Source organism: Phalacrocorax aristotelis, chromosome 2, assembly GCF_949628215.1.
Source record: "Phalacrocorax aristotelis chromosome 2, bGulAri2.1, whole genome shotgun sequence".
Lineage (NCBI taxonomy): Eukaryota > Metazoa > Chordata > Aves > Suliformes > Phalacrocoracidae > Phalacrocorax > Phalacrocorax aristotelis.
Window position 1 is genome coordinate 5338961 of NC_134277.1, and position 19658 is coordinate 5358618.

General features: G+C 45.1%; 1 protein-coding gene across 2 annotated transcripts in view; it reads right to left on the reverse strand.

Moving 5' to 3' along the window:
- Positions 1-18992, reverse strand: part of GARS1 (glycyl-tRNA synthetase 1) — a 29084-nt gene extending 10092 nt beyond the window's left edge. Inside the window, exons 1-11 of one of the 2 annotated variants that reach the window (XM_075082225.1) lie at positions 18754-18992; positions 15233-15334; positions 12176-12278; positions 10940-11081; positions 9835-9923; positions 8318-8394; positions 6420-6565; positions 5238-5387; positions 3551-3713; positions 2689-2853; positions 95-203 (exon numbers count right to left, since the gene is read on the reverse strand). In XM_075082225.1, the coding sequence (XP_074938326.1) occupies positions 95-203; positions 2689-2853; positions 3551-3713; positions 5238-5387; positions 6420-6565; positions 8318-8394; positions 9835-9923; positions 10940-11081; positions 12176-12278; positions 15233-15334; positions 18754-18933 (1426 nt within the window). In that variant the 5' untranslated portion in view covers positions 18934-18992. Of the gene's footprint in view, positions 1-90; positions 204-2688; positions 2854-3550; positions 3714-5237; positions 5388-6419; positions 6566-8317; positions 8395-9834; positions 9924-10939; positions 11082-12175; positions 12279-15232; positions 15335-18753 lie in introns of both variants that reach the window. The other variant, XM_075082226.1, reaches the window with a different exon arrangement.
- Between the last annotated feature and the right edge of the window lie 666 nt (positions 18993-19658).

Sequence of the window (19658 nt, forward strand, 5' to 3'; positions counted from 1 at the left end):
ATATAACTTAAAATAGAGCTGCACAGCTCTCCAGGACATCTCACTTTCAAATCACTTTTCACTTCAAGAGAATCTGGTCTATTCTGAAAGGATATAGGTTCTTTGAGAGGCTTCTCAGCTATAAGAGGAACTTTGGTGGCGCGGGCATGGCAGGAGAGGTCATAGCAGGAACGATCAGCACAGCCAACGATCTCAATCCAACCCTGAAAAAACAAAAGTGGAAGCTTTTACCAACTCACTTTTTTGTCCACTTAACCATCAAATATGTTTATTCACCCTTAAGCTCTCCCTGCTCCCATGCCTGTTTTTCTATGTAATTAGCTCTGTCACAATAAGCAGCCCTCACTCACTAGTTGCTCCTTCATTTGAATGATTCCATTTGTTTCCAGAGGAAGTGATCAGTTATCTAACCAGGGCCTGTGTTCAAGGCCAGGTTTTCCACATGGCCTGGCAGAACACAGCACTGTGCCAATAGCTTGGGGCTGGGGCCGGAGCACACAGTCCTATCACTCACATGCTATAGGCACACAAAGACATCATGCCTTCAGGGCTTTATTGCTCCACAAGGATGGAACAGACAGCAGGCACCAGCTGCATAGAAATAGCCAAAAGCCTGGCTTACAAGGTGATAAGACACAGATCATATGCAAGGGAAGCGCTTCTTTCAACATTTCAGCAAGGAGGAATCTCAAAACACCATTCACGCACATGGAACTGATGAAGCCTTCCAACACTTGCAGCAAGTACAAACCCCACCTGGATTTTCTAAAATACAATTCCATATAAGAAAAGCCACATCAGCTGCTTTCCATTCACTCTGTCACATCAGCCGGACATACAGGCAGCCAGAGGCTGGGTAGTTTTCCAGGCTGTAGTGACACAGCAGGGTGTCAGGAAAGGTACGTGAACAGAAGAAATCCCTGTGCTGGAAAAACCATGGTGTTCCAGAACACCTTGGGGAAATTTTACATGAACTAAACCAGTACAGTACTACAGCTACTTCTCAGAAGGCTGTCTTCACCTCTGGGTTAGGCTGCTGGACATACTGCTCTGTGAGTGTTGTCCTGATCCATGACAAGGCTTGCAAAGTTTCTTAATCTTATTTACATGGTGTGACTCACATATGTCCAGCCTGTTTTGGGTTAGCTGGGAAGAGAGGCTGCGAAGTGGAAGTCAGCTTCTACATTCAGAGGAAGCCATTTCTTAAATCATTTCTACAGGTCTTTTCTATATGAAGACAAATCACTCATCCAAGCTGCAGGATTTTTTTTTCTCATCTTAAGTTTGATGGAATTTTACTGGCTATTATTGCCTTAACTAGCTGTAACGAAACATCACTAGTGATAGGCCTGTTTCAGCTCCTTAAAAGAAAAGGGAGACGGGAAAGAAAGAAAAAATAAAAGAACCCAATCCAAAAAACCCACATGGACAAATACCACCAAGCACACACACAACCTCCTCACCCTTAGGTTGCAGGAGGTTCTCCCTGCCCATAAATAAGGCTGCCTGAACCATCTGAAGCCTTGACCCATTCCCTGTGTGGATGCCTTTGGGCTGAGCACACTACCAGTTTGGCTGCCAAACTGGTCAGGACCATGGACGGGGTCTACTCATATAAGGCTCACAGCGACGGCACAAGCTGAGCCCACAGACCTCAGCAAAATCCCTTCAATCTTTCAGTCCTTTATTGAAACTAGACCACACAGAGTTCTCCAGGTATTTTCAGGAATCTGCCTATACCCTAGACTCCTTGGAAAGGGTAACCAGGCAGAAGAACATGTGCTTCATTACACGAGGGGAAAAATAATGAAATAGTTTTTTAAAGACTCAGGTTTGACCTAAAAAGTAGATTCTGTACCCTTAAAGAAGGAATGACTTCATAATCAATACAGTCTAGTTACTATGCCTTCTAATACATTTCTTTTGAATCTATCATTCCAACTGATACACTTGGCTGAGACTTAACTGAAGAGGCTGAAAGCTCTCCAAGAGAATCTAAAATGAGTCAAAGAGCCTTGCCCCTAATTACTTACTGCTGGTTTACCTGAAAGAAAAAAAGACACATTTTTTAAAATCTAGCCAACAATACAAGAGAAAAACAAAGCACCCAACAAGGCCTGCCTGAACTGAAAAGCTCTTAGTGACTCAGCAGGAAGACAAAAAAACCTTGGGAAATTTTCCTCCCAGCACCAGCTGTCTGAACTGGCAGGAGTGAACTCTCATTTCTTACAGCTTGGAAGTAGGAAAGGAAGAGCAAGCATTGTAGCATGAAGGAATCTGCCCTGGAATAATGCCTCCAGCAAAACAAATCCTTCCCCACCGCTGTTACAGCCATTATAGTCTTTAGAAAGCACCGGGACATTTCCTTTAATTTCAGATGAAATTTGATCAGCGCAATGTCCACAGGCATTTCAGGCTCTACCAAAGGAGTCTAAAGCATGGACCTACAGCCAACCATGAAGAGCCCATAAACTTTGTGCAAGCCCACTGCAGGGAGCTGACCTGTCCCCTTAGTCCTGGAGTCAGAGTATATCCACTGCAGTAAGCATGTTCATACCAACGAGGGGCTGGACAGAAACATCACTCATAGCCCCCGTTTTACAAACCAAGAAATAAAACAGAGCCCCATCCCACATTATCAGCAGATCTGATAGGGAATGCCGCTTGCTATTTCACTTTGACACTTACATACGATGTTTTGGACTCTGCGTCCCAGCAGTCACAGGCATAATGAGCCATCTCATTCTCCATATGCTGTCGGAAGCGCAGCTTCTCTGGGGATACACCGACCTTTGTAAGGAAGAGGTAGATTCTGCCAATGAAGTAACCGAGAACGGAGTTATTGATCACACCCTGGAAAGGGAAAAAGCAGGAAGAAAAAAACCACATAGACATTAATTCCTAAGTAAGCAAAGTCATGATTTGTTGTACTTCTGCAGACAACCTGACACATTACAGAGAGAACCTCACAGCTGCCTGTGACAAAGCACTATGTCTCTCCAGAAACTATTACATCTTTTCAAATTCACCTAGTGCCACTGGCAGTATCTCCATCTGAACAAAACAGTAAGTTATTACTGCTCTAGGACACATCGCTAACTGTCTCTGAAGATCACCTACTTGAAAATACCCTGCTGTATCCAACAGTGCAGTCACTGGTATTACCACAGTGCATGGGAATTGCAGTTACGGCTCAGGACCTCACAGCTGCAATACAACGGCGGAGGGTGTTCCCATATACTGACAAGGTCAGCAGCTGAGTATTAGATTCCCAGTCACTGCTGAGCTTTTGGCAGGTATTACTATTCCTTACCACTCCTGCCCCATTAGCTAAGTGGGAAGCTTAACCTCTAACCACTATCCCAACACCAGCTGCAGCCTTTCATTAACTGATAACAAGGGCCAGGCTTGGATCTCAGTCACACTGAAGAGAACTGACTCTTAAATCTGGGAGCAAACCCCAGCTGGCACCAACACAACAGTTTGTCATTTAGCCTTGAGAACAACATTCAAAAGAGCAAGCTCCATGTGCTTGCGAGAGGAACATTACCTGTTGGACAGCATCTCCCAGCCGCATTATGTGGGCAGACTGCCCGCTGACCTGGGCCTTGGAAGAGTACAGGAGGATGTTGAGATCTGCCACATTCTGAAACTTGGGGTGATTTTTCTCACTGGGATCCACAAAGTGCTCAATTTCTGCCATGGTGAATTCCCTAACGGAAACACAACCAACCACGTGTATTGAATATTTTATGTGTTAGCCACAGCCCCTCTAATAAATGATTACACTTTAGCCTTTCACAAGCAAGTCAGTAGTTTGTGAGAGCCAAGACAATGTATAGACTGGAACACAAACCAGTCTTGACACTGGATTTTGTTTCATCTTCAGATTCCTAATAAAACTTCCTACAAATTCATCTAAAGATCTCCAGGCCATGGTCATCACCACTGTGATTCAGAGCAGAGCGTACCATCTTTAAAAATTCTTCCAGAAGTTCTCTGGAGTTTTTCCAGACTGCTGCGATGCCCGTATTAGAAGTAAACATTTCCTATAGGGTCAGTGAAGACTAATCCACTGATGAATTCAGTAGCCTTAACTCATATTAGAGGTGCCCAAAACAGCCAGGTGAGGTGATAATTTCTTGAAGATAATGATACCGCTACTTCAGCAATGGTGCACATTCTGTTTTAAGAACTTGTCTTTAATACGTCCATACTCATCCATTGATTCTCAGCCTTCTTGCTTGAAATCAGTTCACATTGAATTAGCTTATTATCAAGAACCTTTAAAAAGCTCTAGGTAATCATTAACCTTAAATCACAGGCATCAGGAGGTAATTTGCTGTGATAGCATAACAACACAGTCTCCAATAAACGTGCCACAAGTGTATAATTTATATTTGACTGAAAATGCATTTCAATGAGAAAAGTTCTCGTTTCCAGATGTGAAAGAGAGAACAGGAGCACTAGGAAAACTCCAGAGAGTTCCCTTAGTGCTAATGACGCCACTGCCTCGGTGACATTTGTGGCACCGTATTAAGCAATTACCAAGTTTACAACGCATACTGCCTGTGCGTACGACAGAACCACGCTGGCTGTGCATGGGAGCTCTTGTTCCAAATTACATGGAAGAGACTTCTGTTCAGAATAGTTCAGTTAAAATACAGATACGATCCTTAATGAAGTGCAATAATCACTTCTATCCTGAGACAGAAAGCCTTGAAAGTAATTATCGATAACCCTGAGCTTTCCTGCTTGACTGATTTTGGGACACACACACATCCCGAGTCAGGTTATCTCCCAACTTCCTCTCTGTAGTAAGCTGCAGAATGGCAGAATCTGCAGAAGTGAGACAAGGAAATACTGCTGCAGGGTCCATCACGTTTTGATCCCAGATTTCAGTTTTAAAGTAAATGGCAGGAACATAATTGAACAAGCAAAGCTGCACGTTCTGTAGAGAACACAGCTACCTTTAATATGATTCATTTAGATTATGATGAAAGACAAATTTTGTTAGTAAAACTGAGTTTAACCTAGGTGTTTCTAACACAACAGCTATTTCAGAGATCCTTAACTAAACAAGTACTTTGCCCATGAACCCTGAGACTCACTAACACATTATCAGGTGTCCTCTGGAAGAAACCACTAGTGTGAAACAATCCTGTGCAAACACTGGAACAAAGTGAGTTGCTACCTGCTCCAGGCACCCTTCTGCTGAAAGAGGAAATCTGTGGTACCTCACTCTGATAAGGCCGGAGCGGGGTGAGATTTCATTTCTGAAGGAATTTCCAATCTGGGCAGCAGCAAAAGGCAGTTTGCCTTGGTTAAACTCCAGCAGGCGTTTGAAGTTGAGGAATATTCCCTGTGCAGTTTCTGGCCTCAGATAGCTGAAAGGAGATGGGGGAAAGGAAAATTCAGGAAGATAAAAGCGAGGGGGAAAGAAGTGAGAAAAGGAAAAAAACCAGTTACTACAAAACTTAACTGTGGTACTTTTCTTTTGAGTCTTTTAACTCCAGGACACAAAATAATGAACCGACAGATTGAGGGGAAAACCCCAAACAATTATCAGCTGCAGCCCAAACACAGCACTCGTACTTACCCCCAAAAGTAAACTAGATGACTTGGATGCCCTTGAACAGAAAGAGATGTCTGAATGAAGTACGGTGGCTAGTTACATCAGGGAGGTCAGAGGATTCCCTCCTTGCCTTTCCTACATAGGCCTGAGCTGTACCAGGCTACTTACAAGTGAGGATTTTACTGGCAAGCCATGCTGTTACACAAACTGTGAAGTGGCTTTAGCGTAAGGCCCTTACAACCCCTACAGTGATTTGAGACCTCCCCAGAGAATACCACCTGCACAGACTATTTCACGTGCTGCACTGGAGAACACATATGACATGTATCTCTGACCCCATCCCAGAACATGTGCAGGAATTGTGTTCGCCACTCTTCAGTAGGGGTTTTAGTTTCAGTTTTGGAGACACCAACTCAAGACAATAGCCTCCACATCCTCACAAACTAACTCACACACCTAGTAAATGATGCTACCACTGGATGACCCTACTGAGCAACTTCATCCCAAAGCAGGTACACCGAAGCATGCTCTCTATAGCCATGAAGTTGCTGACGGCTGGGAACCCAGCATTAACCGGCTTTATGGAAACAATTCCAACCAACAAGGGGATAGCTGTGATCCACATAGGCTACTGCTTCAAATATTTCTGAGATTCTGCAACAGCTCCTCGTTTCTCCTACCTTTCACCAAGAGTACAATGCCGGAGAAGACTGGAACTGAAAGGCATGGGAAGGCTACTCAAGAAGAAATTGCATATTTCAATCCTTCTGAGACTTTATTTTTATTCCAAGCAATACAGAATATGAAGAAGGGAGAGTGTAAGCAGAATGAGATTAGTACCTACCCAGGCATGTTCCCTCCGGGCCCAATGGAGGTCCTGAACATCAGATTGAAAGAAACAGGAGGAGACAGGTCATTCCCAGTGATAGGTGATTTCACGTTGTAGTTCACAAAGAGATCTGCAAGTTCTTGTTGGCCGTAGTTGTCCAACTAATATTAAAACACAGGAGAATTATTTTAATTACCAGATGAGGTAACAAGAATGAATTAATTCCTTTTCATCTTCTACTGAGCATGATCCACAGCTCTGAATCACCTGCCCAAAATATTCCCTTTTAAACTAAATTGTCAAGCAAGCTAAGGTTTGAACCAATGATAGAAGAATACGCTGCACATCTGCAAACCCATTTTAGTAATACAGGTCCACCACTCAGTCACACCACAGAAAGTCTGAAGTCTAGCTAGAAATGCAAGCACTGAGCATAAGAGTGGGTGTGAAGCAGAAGAAAAGTCATTGGGACTGCATCACCACCCACCAGTAGCTTCTTTTGAACAGTTTCAGCTAAAACACGGGGAGCAGCGTGTCGGGGAGGAAAAAAAATACAGCAATGAGAGAAAGAGAAAAGCTAAAGTTTCTGCAGTGCTTTGCATTCATTTCTCTCTCTTCTGCTGCAGGAAACACAATATTCCAGCTATGCATTAGATGATCTCTTTTAGAGCTGTCCTGCATTTTAGTTAATTAGAACAAACCTGCAGCACAGGGATTCTTGGTGGAAGATTTTCCATTTGCTCTGAAAACAATTTGGTAATGACTGCACACTTTCACAGGTGGGATAAGTCGGCCCCTTACAGGGCTTTACCTTCCTCTTTCTCTGGAAGACGGGAATCAAGCAGTAGTAGAACCACAGATCTAACTGCAACCTAAACGCACAAAACCCGCAATTTCTGCCAATTTTTGTGCATTTATGCACTAGCCTTTTGCATATGCACGTTAAAATGTAGTTTCTAGACTTAAGTACCATAAAGGATCTAAACTGAACAGTACAGCAATGGCTTAACACTCGAGTTTAAAATCAGATATGCTGCTTCTGCCATTAATTGTCATGATCCTCCATGTATTGGAGAAAATTCAAGACAGGACATCAAAAGAGTTCATTAGTAAAGGGATTCCCCTAAAGGATGGTCGAAGTTCGATCTTGTAGTGTGGAAAACCTAATGACAGCTGCTCAGTGATACAATACACTGAAAAAAAAGCTTGCTCTTTCTGGAAAGAAATATTTATTCTATGCATGGCTCTGGAAGCATTTATCTTTGAAGTCATGAGAACAGAAAACATGAAAAACAAAGTAAGAAAAACAAATAATAAAAAATAAAGGCAAATATCTGTACAGCTGCTCAGGAACGTCAGCCTGGTACACCAGCTATTCTCACAGTAAACACAGGAAGAATCTGTGCGGGGTGCTAGAGACAGAGGAATGAATCTCAAGTGTTTCAAAGTCAAGACAACTTTAAAAGACACCAATTCAGTGCTAAGCTGATTCAGGAAAAACCCTGACAAAACTTCTCAACCATCTCTGTTCCTTTGTATCATAATCCCACAATAAGGGATTTACAAAGGTAAATAGGCTTTTTGCCAGGGTGTGAAGTGGAACAGAGCGGACCAGCTCCAAGGACAAAGCTCCAGCCCTAACAATCCAACATTCAAGAGACTAATACAATAGCAATAACTCTCCAAAATCGCAATAGGAGGGAGATGTGATTAACCAGCAAGTTTGCAGTGTTTGTTAGGCAGTAAGCTTTCAGTATTTAGGAGCATGTACAGCCTACAAGTATCTCTGAGGCAAAGACTTCTGAGCATCTTCAGAGACACAGAAGGGACACTGCCTTCGGACTCAGCGCATCGCACTTCCCTCTGTTACACACGCGTTCCTGAAGCATTCGCCTCCCCATGCAGGCACCTACCTGTGTTAGAACATTTTCCATTTCTGCCTTTTTCTCTGCTGTGCACTTTTTGTCAGACATAAGCTTTTGCAGGTGAGCTGTAAGCAAGAAAAGTATGTAGTGAGTTTATACTGCAACCCCATCACTGACCGCAGCCAAAAGCTAGATAAATCAGGAGGACCCTCCAGGATGAGCATATATCCACCAGTTGCTTAATAGTAGCCAGAGTAATTCCACTCGTGTCATAAGCACAATGCTGATCTACAGCTGAGGAGCCACTCCAGTTAACTCTTCTGGTGGGCCACAGGGTAAACAACAGGTCCTCATCTAATTTCTTTCCAATACTCATTCCTCTAAATCTAAGCAATGGCTTTGGAGTCCCTTTCTCTTCATTTGCTTTCTATACAAACTGGAAATTAAAAGCAACATCTGATCCTGAGCCAGCAAGGCTAATTTTATCCAAATGCACTCAGAGGCACGTACTGACTTGGTACAGTAGGGTTAGACTGCATTCCACTTTAAAGCACAACATCCACCACGAGATACAAAGGCAGACAATGATGCCAAGGCTTCCCACTCTCATTTGAAAAAAGCAATCTGAGTTTTTAGTGGCAGTAACAGCAGGTGGCTGTTCACCAGTGATGGGCTGCAGAAGAGAAAGGGACATTCTTGTATATGGTGCTGTTCAGTGTGCAAAGTAGGCAGAGGTTAGATGTGCTTCTTTTGGGGTTTTGTAATAAAACAAAACTTCTGAGTATTATGAAAACAGCTTTGAAGCCTATATAGATTGTTCTATGTACTCAACTTCCAAGGAAAAGGCTAGAAAACTAGGGAGCACAACCCACTTAAGCCTAGAGTGGAACAATCCTTCCTTTCACAATAGAGCTGTACATGAAAAAGTTTTCAAATAGGCTTCTTACTTCTAAGACTCCTTCATGTGATTTTTTTGGTCTTTTTTTTTTTTTTTAATAAAAATTTTAATCAATAACCAGAAAGAAGCGCGAGGACTTTGCAAACCTAAGAAATGCCTGAAGTCTATTTAGCATTCCCAAAAGCCAGCAGAGTTCTAAGGCATACAAAAGTCAGCAGCTGCCGCGTAACTGACCTTTGCATAGGGAAAGCATGCTCTGTCCCCTTATATCACCATTAAATCCTTTCTCGGTTCTGAACAAAAAGCAACTGAACCTCAAGAAAACTAAGACCAGAACACGGTAGAGAACAGGAACCTTGTTACACAGGGAGCCCTCAGCTTAGACAACACAGCCATCTTCTATGGTCTGATGACACAGGATTTTATAAAGAGTGGCCCCACTATGTTTTTACTAGAGATCCCGTACCTCGTTTGAGACACTAACACAACATTTGGGTGGAACTGAGAACTTATGGGATCATAGGTGTGGTATGATTAATGAACTACAAATACAAGTATGAAAGCCTGGCTACACCAACTGGCCTTCCTTGAGAAAGGTACTCTCTTCCCATGTTTGTACCCCTGCAAGAAATCCCCGAGCCCACCTAGCCTTGGAACAAAACCAAACCTTTTAAGAGATGATCAGCACGAAAACATTCCCCATTTTTCACATCTTTCACCATGAAGTCAGCAAACTTGTCTACATGGCCAGAAGTCCTAGAAAAGATGATACAAAAAAGGCACATGAAAGCTGCCACCGGGCAGCCCTGGGTACTGTGTGATCCCAGTGGACAGACCATTATCAAAGACAACTCCTTCAAACTATGCACCCAAACTGTAGGCTCACTCTTGCTTCTGATTATAGATTCATATCAAGCAGTACTATCCCACAGCAAATCCGATCTGTGAGAAAGTATCAATACATCTAAATCATAAAATGTGTCACTATGACAACATTTAGCGCCTTTAGGAACTGCACCGTGATTGAAGCAAGACATAGATGCAGCTGTGAGGAACAACCAGTAGTTCAGGTAGACAGATTCCCACTATTTTACACCAGTGATCCACAAAAGCCACTGCCCATTACACCATGACCCAAAAAGCGTAACGCAGTTGACTCAGCTCAGACTCTCATTCCAAAAGCTCCTGACGTATTTAGCAAACCTGTTGGTAGTCTTAGCAGAGATACGTGGAGGTGAAAGGGTCCAGAGTCTGAACTATGCTCTCACCCTGGAAGACGGTCCCTCTACCTGGTCTGTGGATAAAAAGAGGGCTTCAATCCCCAGGGCTACAGAGGCATCATTTGCATTCAGAGCTCAATTAACACACTGCGTATTGCCATCCCTCCACAGAGAAGGGAAGGATGGTCAAGCAACCTGGCCACTGTCCTAAATTACAACCCAGGTGTCCCAGATTTAGGCAAGTCACCTAATCCTTCTTCTTGTCTTCTTGATCTTTAGAAAAAGGGATAATGGCAATTTCTTACTTAATGGGATTGCTAGGAGACATTAAGACATTAGACTCTCAGGCACAAGTCCCACTGCTCTCCCTGATTTATGGAACAACAGCTTCTCACACTGACCTGTGCGCTGGTATCTAATTATTTTGCTCTGCAATGGGGTATGAAATTGGGTGACCCAGTCTCAAGATCCCTGTGGGTAATTTTACAGAAGACTGTAAAAAGCAACAATGACCAGAAATTACATGCTGCAGAAGAAAAGACCCATATTTACTTCAGAACTGGCTCTGGTGTGAGCATGGTACAGTCAATCTCCAGGATTTGCTCTTCCTGAATAAAGTGCTGTCTCCATGCCTGGATGATGTTGTTCTTCAAAGCACACCCAACAGGCCCGAAGTCATACAGACCACTGACACCTGCAAAGAGAAAAAGGTAAAAAAAACTGTGGCAGGTGCGAGATTGTATGAACTTGCATTGTTTGGAGGAAATGTCCTCCCTCCTCAGTGTTTCCACCAGTTGGTTTAAGCCTGAAGTAGTTTTCTGAGCATGAACTACCAGCTTCTTTAAACAGAATATGGAAAGTGTCCCACTGTAGCCAGCCTTTTACATAAAGACCCACGGCATAAAGGCTGAAAGTAAACTCCATTAAGCACCTAGACAGACACTTCCCTGCACACTAACCAACACAGTTCAGTTGCAGAGTGCACTGGGGCATCAGGTAGTGGTAGAAGCTGAAACTGATAAACACCTGCAACCAACAACTGTAAAAGCCACAGTCCCTCCACCAATGGATTATTTTGTGGGAGGAATCTGAATACGGAAGAAGTGATAATGCATGTGCCAAAGCAGTATGTTATTGTCAGCAACGAAGCATATCTGCCAATCACCGGTTTAGGCACAAAGATGAAGGAAAAAAAAGAGAAAGCCAATAACTCAACCCAGAGTATTTATTTTAGTATTTTAGGTGAAAGAGCAGTAACCACATAGGCACTGTGCTGCCCCCCAGAGCTGCTCAAATCAGCTGTCTGAAGAGATTTAAGACACATTTGTTCACCTGTTCAATAAAGTTCATGGACAAAGTTCATTAAGGTAGCAGGTTCTAAAGTTCATGGTAGTTTTGAGCATTACCTTGCCAAGGAAGGCTCAGATAGAGATGAATGGTTATGAGGAAATAAGCTGATCATTCCCTTAAACGCCAGAACACCCTACCCCTCTGCAAAGAAACCATCTCCTATAATGCAATGCTCAGAACTTGCATGCTAAAGTCCACTCATTTGCATTCAGAAAGCAAAAGGCTAATTATGCGTTGTTGTCCCCCGCAAAGACTTTAGGAAGGGGGAAACTTTTGAAAGTCTTAAAGACTCATGCAGGACACTTTAAAGCCAACTTTAAAAAAAAATAATTTATGTTGCATTAATATAATATCATAAGAGTACAGCATTTCACACAGCTAGAAAGATCAGAACATTAGCCTAAAGGGATTAAAATGTAAATTTCTTCCATTCTGTACCTCCATAAATAGAAAAGGCTTGATCATAGAAAAACCTCCTTTTCAGGGTGTCTTCCATTTTAACTCTGTCCACAATATCATCTTTGGGCTGTAAGGCCAGCTCCTGTAATTCAAAAAAACCAAAAACAGTTAATAGAGCCAGTTTCTGGCAGGAGGGCAAATCGTCTCCATTCACCACTATGAGTCGAAAGTCTGTAAAGACCATTTTGAAGCAAAGGTATCCTGCCAACATGCTCATTTTCCAAAGAGGAATGGTCACACTGAGATTCAAGTGCTCAGTTACAAACACGACTGTGACTGCAGCATTTTAGACATTCAAGGTAGACTCATCCACCCTAACTTTCAGACAACTAAGTATGAGCTAGTTATCCTCAGCTTTCTTTATTATCAGTGGAGAGAAATGGCAATTTCTGAAGCAATTCTTCTGACCCATTTCCCTCTCCCAACTATAAAAACAGCTTCAAGTGACTAGCTCAGACTACAAACATCTAACTCTCGGTATACATGAAGCTTTCAATAAAAAGCATTCCTCACATGGAAGAATTTTTACCATGAAGATTATGAACATCATCATCCTCGCACTCTGCCAAAGGTGTGGGTTTAGCCACTTGTGCAAAGAATATCTATTTGCAAAATGTTGGCTTTCACACATATGGTCCCCTGTGCTTAGAAAATTCAGTTACAGAGTACCAGAATGCCCTGACTAGATTCTGTGAAAATGTTTTACAGCAGACCCGCTATTTTATCTGAAGACCTCCAATTTTTACAACCAACTCTATTAATGAAGTCAACAGACTTGAAAGATTTTCTTCAACAATGACAATTTGATAATTAAAGCAGAGTTAAGCCAAGAGATTAAAGAAATTAATTCAGATGCTCCTAAGTGGCTAACACTGTCATTTTGAACAGCCTTTTGGTAACAAAAAGTATTGTATGACCAATAATTTCAAACTTTTTTTTTTTTTTGGGGGGGGGGGTGGGGGGTGGGGGGTGGGGGGCGTGTCATCTCTACCGACAAATAAACATAGTCTCATTTTAAAAGCACTGTACCTGCTGCTCCCATGAATTAGCATAAGCCAAGGAGCAACTCTGCACGAGACACAGAAAGGGTCAAAGAAAGGCAGAGACCACACATGACAGCAAGCACCAGAACAGTACTTTTAAAGCATGGAAGGGAATCCATTTTGTACTCTATGCCTAAAAAACATTGAATCACATTTCACAATGACCAGGGTTTCTTTAAGAAAGGACAGCGTCTGCCCAGAGATGGACAGGAGGAGAACAACAGTGACACAGCCCAATTCTGAACTGGCAGGGAGAAATGGCCAGCAGCACAGGAGTAACTGGAGTAGGTACAGAATTCTGTCAAGCTCGTCTTCTACTACCTAAAGAGAATAGTTAATGAAATGGTGCAGAAGTCAAAGAAACAGTCTCTTCTATCCAGCACACATTCATAAACATATTCATAAGTAGAAGGCAGAAAAGTGCCTGTGTTAGCTTTCGATGGGAAGGAAGACCCTGTAAAGGAGCAGAGTCATTTACTGACTTAAGATACAGTTTGAGGACATAAAGCCAAGGAATTTTAAACGCTTGACTGTTCTGCCCTGTTCAAATCTTCAAATTCAGAGCCACCCTGCTATTTAAGTAGGAATCACAGGGCTTGAAAACTGTACCAGCAGCTGCTAAATCTAACGAGCATTCACACTGCTGCCTTCTGCAAAAGTTGCAAGCGACTGCGATGCATTGCTGGAAACACTGTCAAGAGAGAAAGGCTATATTGGAGTGCTGCACTCACAAGGGCAGATGCTGCATTTGCAAGGTCATCCTTGCACTGACAGGGATGCAGCCCACACAAATTGTGTAACTGGAAAGCACGCCTCCACGCTGCATCCTACCGGCACTCTTCCAACAGAAAGGTGGGGCTCACAGGGATACCAACCCTCCTAACCTGCCTTGCTACATGTCTCTGCATCAAGCTTCTGAGGGCTGGGAAACAGAATTGGGGAAACATTTAGAAACTATTAACTCCAGGATGACCTAGCTATCAATACAGGTTTCATGCAGTGGTTTCAAAACACAGGCCTATGCTGTATAGTAAGTAAAAATGACATCTTTTTACTTGGGTTAAATATATGTGAACAGGTAGCCATAACGCCAGACCGGAGAGAGAGCGCTAAGTGTTCATCTCACGTGACTTTGTAGGACAAGCAGGGTCAGCTGGTTTCAATTCAGGTACACTCACATTCTCACAGTAAGTTAGCTGCAAGCAATGGTGTATTTATTCATTTATTTTTGAGAGTACCAAAGCACAGCTACACCACTTTTATATGAAATACAAATTAGAAAGAACCTTGCAGCTTCCTGGGTGAATCTCTACACCTGACTGTTTTCATGCTTCAGGAGTTTCTTTCTGTTGTTTCAGTCTGAGAAGGGGAGGGAAGCTTGCAGGATAAGGACATGCATTTTTACTTGTTTGCTGATCTAGAGACAACACAAACTTGAAGTTCCATCATTTAATTTGCAGAAAGACTTTTCAGAGCACAATCTCATTTTAAAAAGGGAGCACGATTTCAATACATCCCTCTCTAAGGCTGAGGAAAACCATAGGCTATTTGAAACGTCTCCAAAAACTTTGTTTAAACTGTGGCATAGAAAATGGTTTCTAAAGATTCATGTTCTATGCTACTCTGGGAATTTAAACACTGCACAAAGAATCTGAAGATGCAACTCACTACAGCGAACAGCAGGTCCTCTCACTGTGCACAAAAAGAGCTATACAGTAAGCAAAGATTAGCGACACACACTGAATTTCAGCTTTGATTGTGAACAACCTGAACACGTATTTGCACGCTGTGATTTAATGCTAACAGATATTAGCATAACAGATGAAGACTGAAGTTGCCTCTAGTTGGAAACTTGCAAACTATTTCAGAAGTGAGTCAGTCTATCCTGCTATGACTGTTTAACCCAAATCAATACTGTAAAAAACCATTCGAGTAGAGATTTCAATGCTTTTCAGACAAAACCATGGAACTCAAATTTAATTTCCAGACTCACCTTTGCTTCTAGGACCCTCTTCCGAGCTTTGAGCTCTGCTACAGCTCTGTCTATGTCCACCTGGGGAGCTTTCTCTTCCTTCAGCTTCCTTACCAGTTCTCCCTAGAAGAAGGGGACAAAACACAAGATACAGATTCTTTCTTTGAATACCATAGGTGAGAACTCTCCTTCTTTCAGCATCCCTGGCAATCCAAAAAGGAGGGGTTTGTCCTGCCTCCCTGCTCTCCACGCAGGTCTCAAGAGGCTGCTTCAGTTGGTAGAAGTGAGAAACATGCATTTGAGAGTTAGCAGAACTAGACATCATTACAGAAATTCAAACCCCCCTCCACCATGATTAAATCCCAGACCTGTTATTAGATCTCAGTGTGTAAATATACTCCTGTATCATAAAATCATTAAGGTTGGAAAAGACCTCTAGGATCATCAAGTCCAACCGTCATCACTTCACAGCAGATTTCCACAAACTCTATCTTTCTGTCTTTGAGCATGAGCTACGTGGATTCTCAGATGGCTAATACCGGCTTGTCCTCTCTTTCTCAGTACTAAGGCTTCTCTTCCTTCCACCCCTTCCCTTTTTGTATGTGTCAAAAAAAAAAACCCCAAAACAAAAAACCACAAAAACAACTTTCCAATGCCTAAATATTTCAGACCACCAAAACCCTGCAGTGGGCTTACACCAAGGTCTTGACCCGAGTCAAACCAACATCACCTTGTTAGGATTCCACAAAGATCTCTTTGCCCTGTGGGGATGATTCTCCCCCTTCATCCCAGAGAAGCGCTCAACCCCTAAATACCCAACAGCATGCTTTTCTGAACACCATCCTCAGCAGTCATGCCCAGCTTGCTCTTGGAAATAAATTAATTAAAAGTCTTCCTTTCAGTCCACTCTTCTTCAGCCAAAACCAAGGTCTAGAGAAGGACAAAGGAGCTGACCCAGGAGGAGAAAGCAGAGAGATGTCACTGCCTTTTCAAGTGGGAAGTTCCAAGAATGGGACGCTCCAAGTTCACCATTTTTCTTGCATCTTGTACTTTGCCATTAAACAAAGGGGAGGGGAACAATCCAAAGAGATTACAACGTTTCCACAATACCAGCTTTCTCATAAATTCTGAGCTTTTCTGACATTAATATTATAGGCAACTGAGAAACCAAAGTGAAGAGAATACAGAGGCTGCCATTCAGTAATCAGATTAGGAAAGCTAAAAGTGCTTCAGAGACTAATGGTTTCAAAGGCTAATTTTATTAATAAAAGGAGGAAGACTCAAAAGACTGCATTAAAACAAACACAAAGAAAAGAAAGAAAAATAAGAATCCTGTCAGGCTCCCTAACCCCTTCGGCTACAAGTACAAAACAAATCTGCCGTTTCCTTCCTGTTAACTAGTTATACCAAAACGTTTAAGTTTCACTCTAGAGCTGAGGACTTCAACTGCCATTCCTGGGTAACGTGGCAGAGGGAGGGGTCTGGTCTCTTTTTTTTCTTTTAAAGTAGTAAGTCCGAACTGCCTTTGTTGAGCTAGGGGGTCGGCAGTGGAAAAACATCAAGGTAGCAGCAAAGCAGCTACTGCTGACTCAACAGAGCTATCGGCCCTGCTCATTGCTGAGCATCTAGAAGCAGCATACAGCAACTCTTTGTCCTGATCTATAAGTAAAAGAGTATTCAGACACATGCAAGGAGAAGAAAAAAAACACAACTGAAGCAAATAATAATGTTTGCTGACAGGACTCAATCTAATTAAAGCTACGAGCTCAAGCCCAACCCAGAGGAGGAGTGCACAGCAGCACTCGATGTGGCAAATTTTGCTGCAGTTTTGTCCCACAGACCAGTAAAGCAGAGAGGGATCCACCCCTGGATCACGGCAGCTTATTGCATCAGGCACTGCTGCAGGAAGATACGCTGCTCACTTTCCTCTCCATAGGTTAAGAGTCCCTTAGGTTTAATTAAGCTGCTTCTCCACAAGCTGACAGGCAGGGTCCTCTGCATCGTAAGGTATCAACCACCCCAATCTTCGTGACTCCCTCCCCTTCCTCTTGTGCAAAGATCTCACTGAATTACTACTGTCAGCTGTACAATACAATGTTCCTGGTCCCAGCTATACAAATTTACCCACAAACCTTTCCTTGGCACCCCACACTCCTGTCCCAGTCCCACTGGCAGCCAGAAAGAACGGGTGCACTGACACTTTAAAGGCATATGACAGCACCCAAGATACAGGACTTTAAGATAAATAAATTGGCTAGTTCTAGAGATGATCGTTTTATTTGCAAGAAGCTCTCTTGCCAAGGCATTATGCTTTACAGTGATTCATAACAAAAACTCATTGAAGTGCTGGTATAATTAGAGGGCCATAAATCCACTCATTTAATGGGAAAACACGCACAAATCTACAAACACCTGGGACACACATGTAGCTATGGTTCAGCTAAGCAGAAGGATACAGATTCAGCCACTTAAAGGAGGTATGTGGGGAGCCCACACGCATAGGTCTTGCTGCTAAAGCAGGGAGGAAGGGGAACTCCATGAGCTGTGAGCAGGCTCCACTGCCAGTAACACACACAGCAAGGAAACCAAGATCGAGATTCACTTAGGAAATAAAAAGACAACCAAATCCTTCTCAGGTAAAAAGGAAGATAATAGCTTCATCTGCAAAGGAGACAGAAAGAGAATGAATGCAATGCAGTCCCAGCTAACAGGGGACAGCTACATACAAATAAGAATGATGAAATGGAAAACGTGCAAAGGAATTAATATCCCTTACTGCATCGGGCAAATATGCAACTCTAAAGAATATAATTCACCTCCAACACAAGCTCAGCTCTAGAGGGAAGTCATCGCGTGACCCCAGTGGATGAGGAAACCTACGCGGGCTGTTTTATAAAGAAAGCGTGAAGCTGCGGGGCTGTAAAAGCATGACAGAGTCAGTCCTGGCTTGGGCACAGAAGGCACACCAAGCCCAGGAGAGGAAAGCCAGGTAGACTGACGCCCAGATCCAGTTCTGCAAGGCAGCTCTAACACACCATCGCTACGGGGAGGGTAATCCACGGGAAACCTACACAGACGGCCACCCACGCTCCCCCTGCCAGCCCCCTTCTGTGGGGCAGAGCAAGACCCACCCGAGGGGAGGCACCTGCAGACCCCCGCGCCCAAGGGAGGCCAGAAGCCCCCGGGGCAAACCGAAGGGACCCTCCGCCGTGGGCACCGGAGGGTGGCCCGCAGGGCCCCGGGGGGCTGAGAAACACCGCGCTCGCTCCACGGTGCGGGGGTGAGCAAAGCCACCTACCCCCCTCCCCGATCACACCCCACGCAAGCTGCCGGGACTCGGGGCGGGTGGGACACACACACACGACACCTCCCCACAGCCCCCAGCCGGTGCACCGGCCGGCCGCCGCGGGTCTGTCACACACCCGAGCCCCTCAGGCGCCACCCGCCTCAGCGGGACCCCCCCTCAGCCAAGGGTCTCCCCTCAAGCGGGCCCCCCCCACCCAGCCGGGGGTCTCCCCTCAGCCGGGCCGAGGCGGGTTTACCTGGTGCCGCACCGCCTGCCGGAGGGGCGCGAGCAGCGCCTCGGCTTGCGGGCCGTCCATGAGGGTCGCGGCCGGGGCGGGCCGGGAGCGGAGCGGGGCGGCGGAGCAGGGCGGGCAGGAGAGGCGGCGGAGCAGGCGGCACAGCAGGGCGGGCAGGGCGCTACGGGGCGGCAGCGGCATGGAGAGGCGCGGCGCGCCGCCCTACCCCCCCCCGCATGATGAAATCCCGCCCGGCGTAAAAGCGGCCCGATTCCCCGCCGCCGCACTTTCCGCACGGGCAGCGGCCGCCGGCGCCGCCCTGCCCCGCCGCAGATTCGGCACGGAGCCGTGATGGCGGCCGCGGTGATGGCGGCAGCGGGCCGGCAGGGGGCGCGAGAACACCGCCCCGCAGCGCGCGTGCTCCGGAGGGAGAGCGCTGCCCCCACCCCCTCTAATCCCCCACGGGTGTGCGTGGGGAGGGGGCGATACCTCCCCCCCCCCACCCCCGTGACACTCCCGCACCCCGCGGGTGACGCTCCCCACCCCCTGAAGTGCAGATGGCCCCCCTGCGGGGGGGCGCACCTACCACCCCTGAGCACCCCAGACACCCCCCCACACCCCCCCTACAGCCCCCACCCCGGGGTCGTGCACCGCCAGCACCCAGCCGGGCCACCTCGGCGCGGTGTCCCCGTGCCCCAGAGCCGCGCCCCCCGCCGTGGGGCTGGGAGGCGCTGGGGGCTCGGGCGGGGAAGGGGGGAAAGGATGTTATTTTTTCAATCAGCTGCAGCATTTGAGCTCCAAAAGCTTTGTAGTTTTTGGGCTTGGCGGTGTTTTGCTTTTCACTGATCCGCAGGCTTCCCTCCGCTGCCCGGGGACTGCGGCGGGGCGGGCAGCGTCCCGCTGCCGGACCCCTAAGGCTGGGCTTA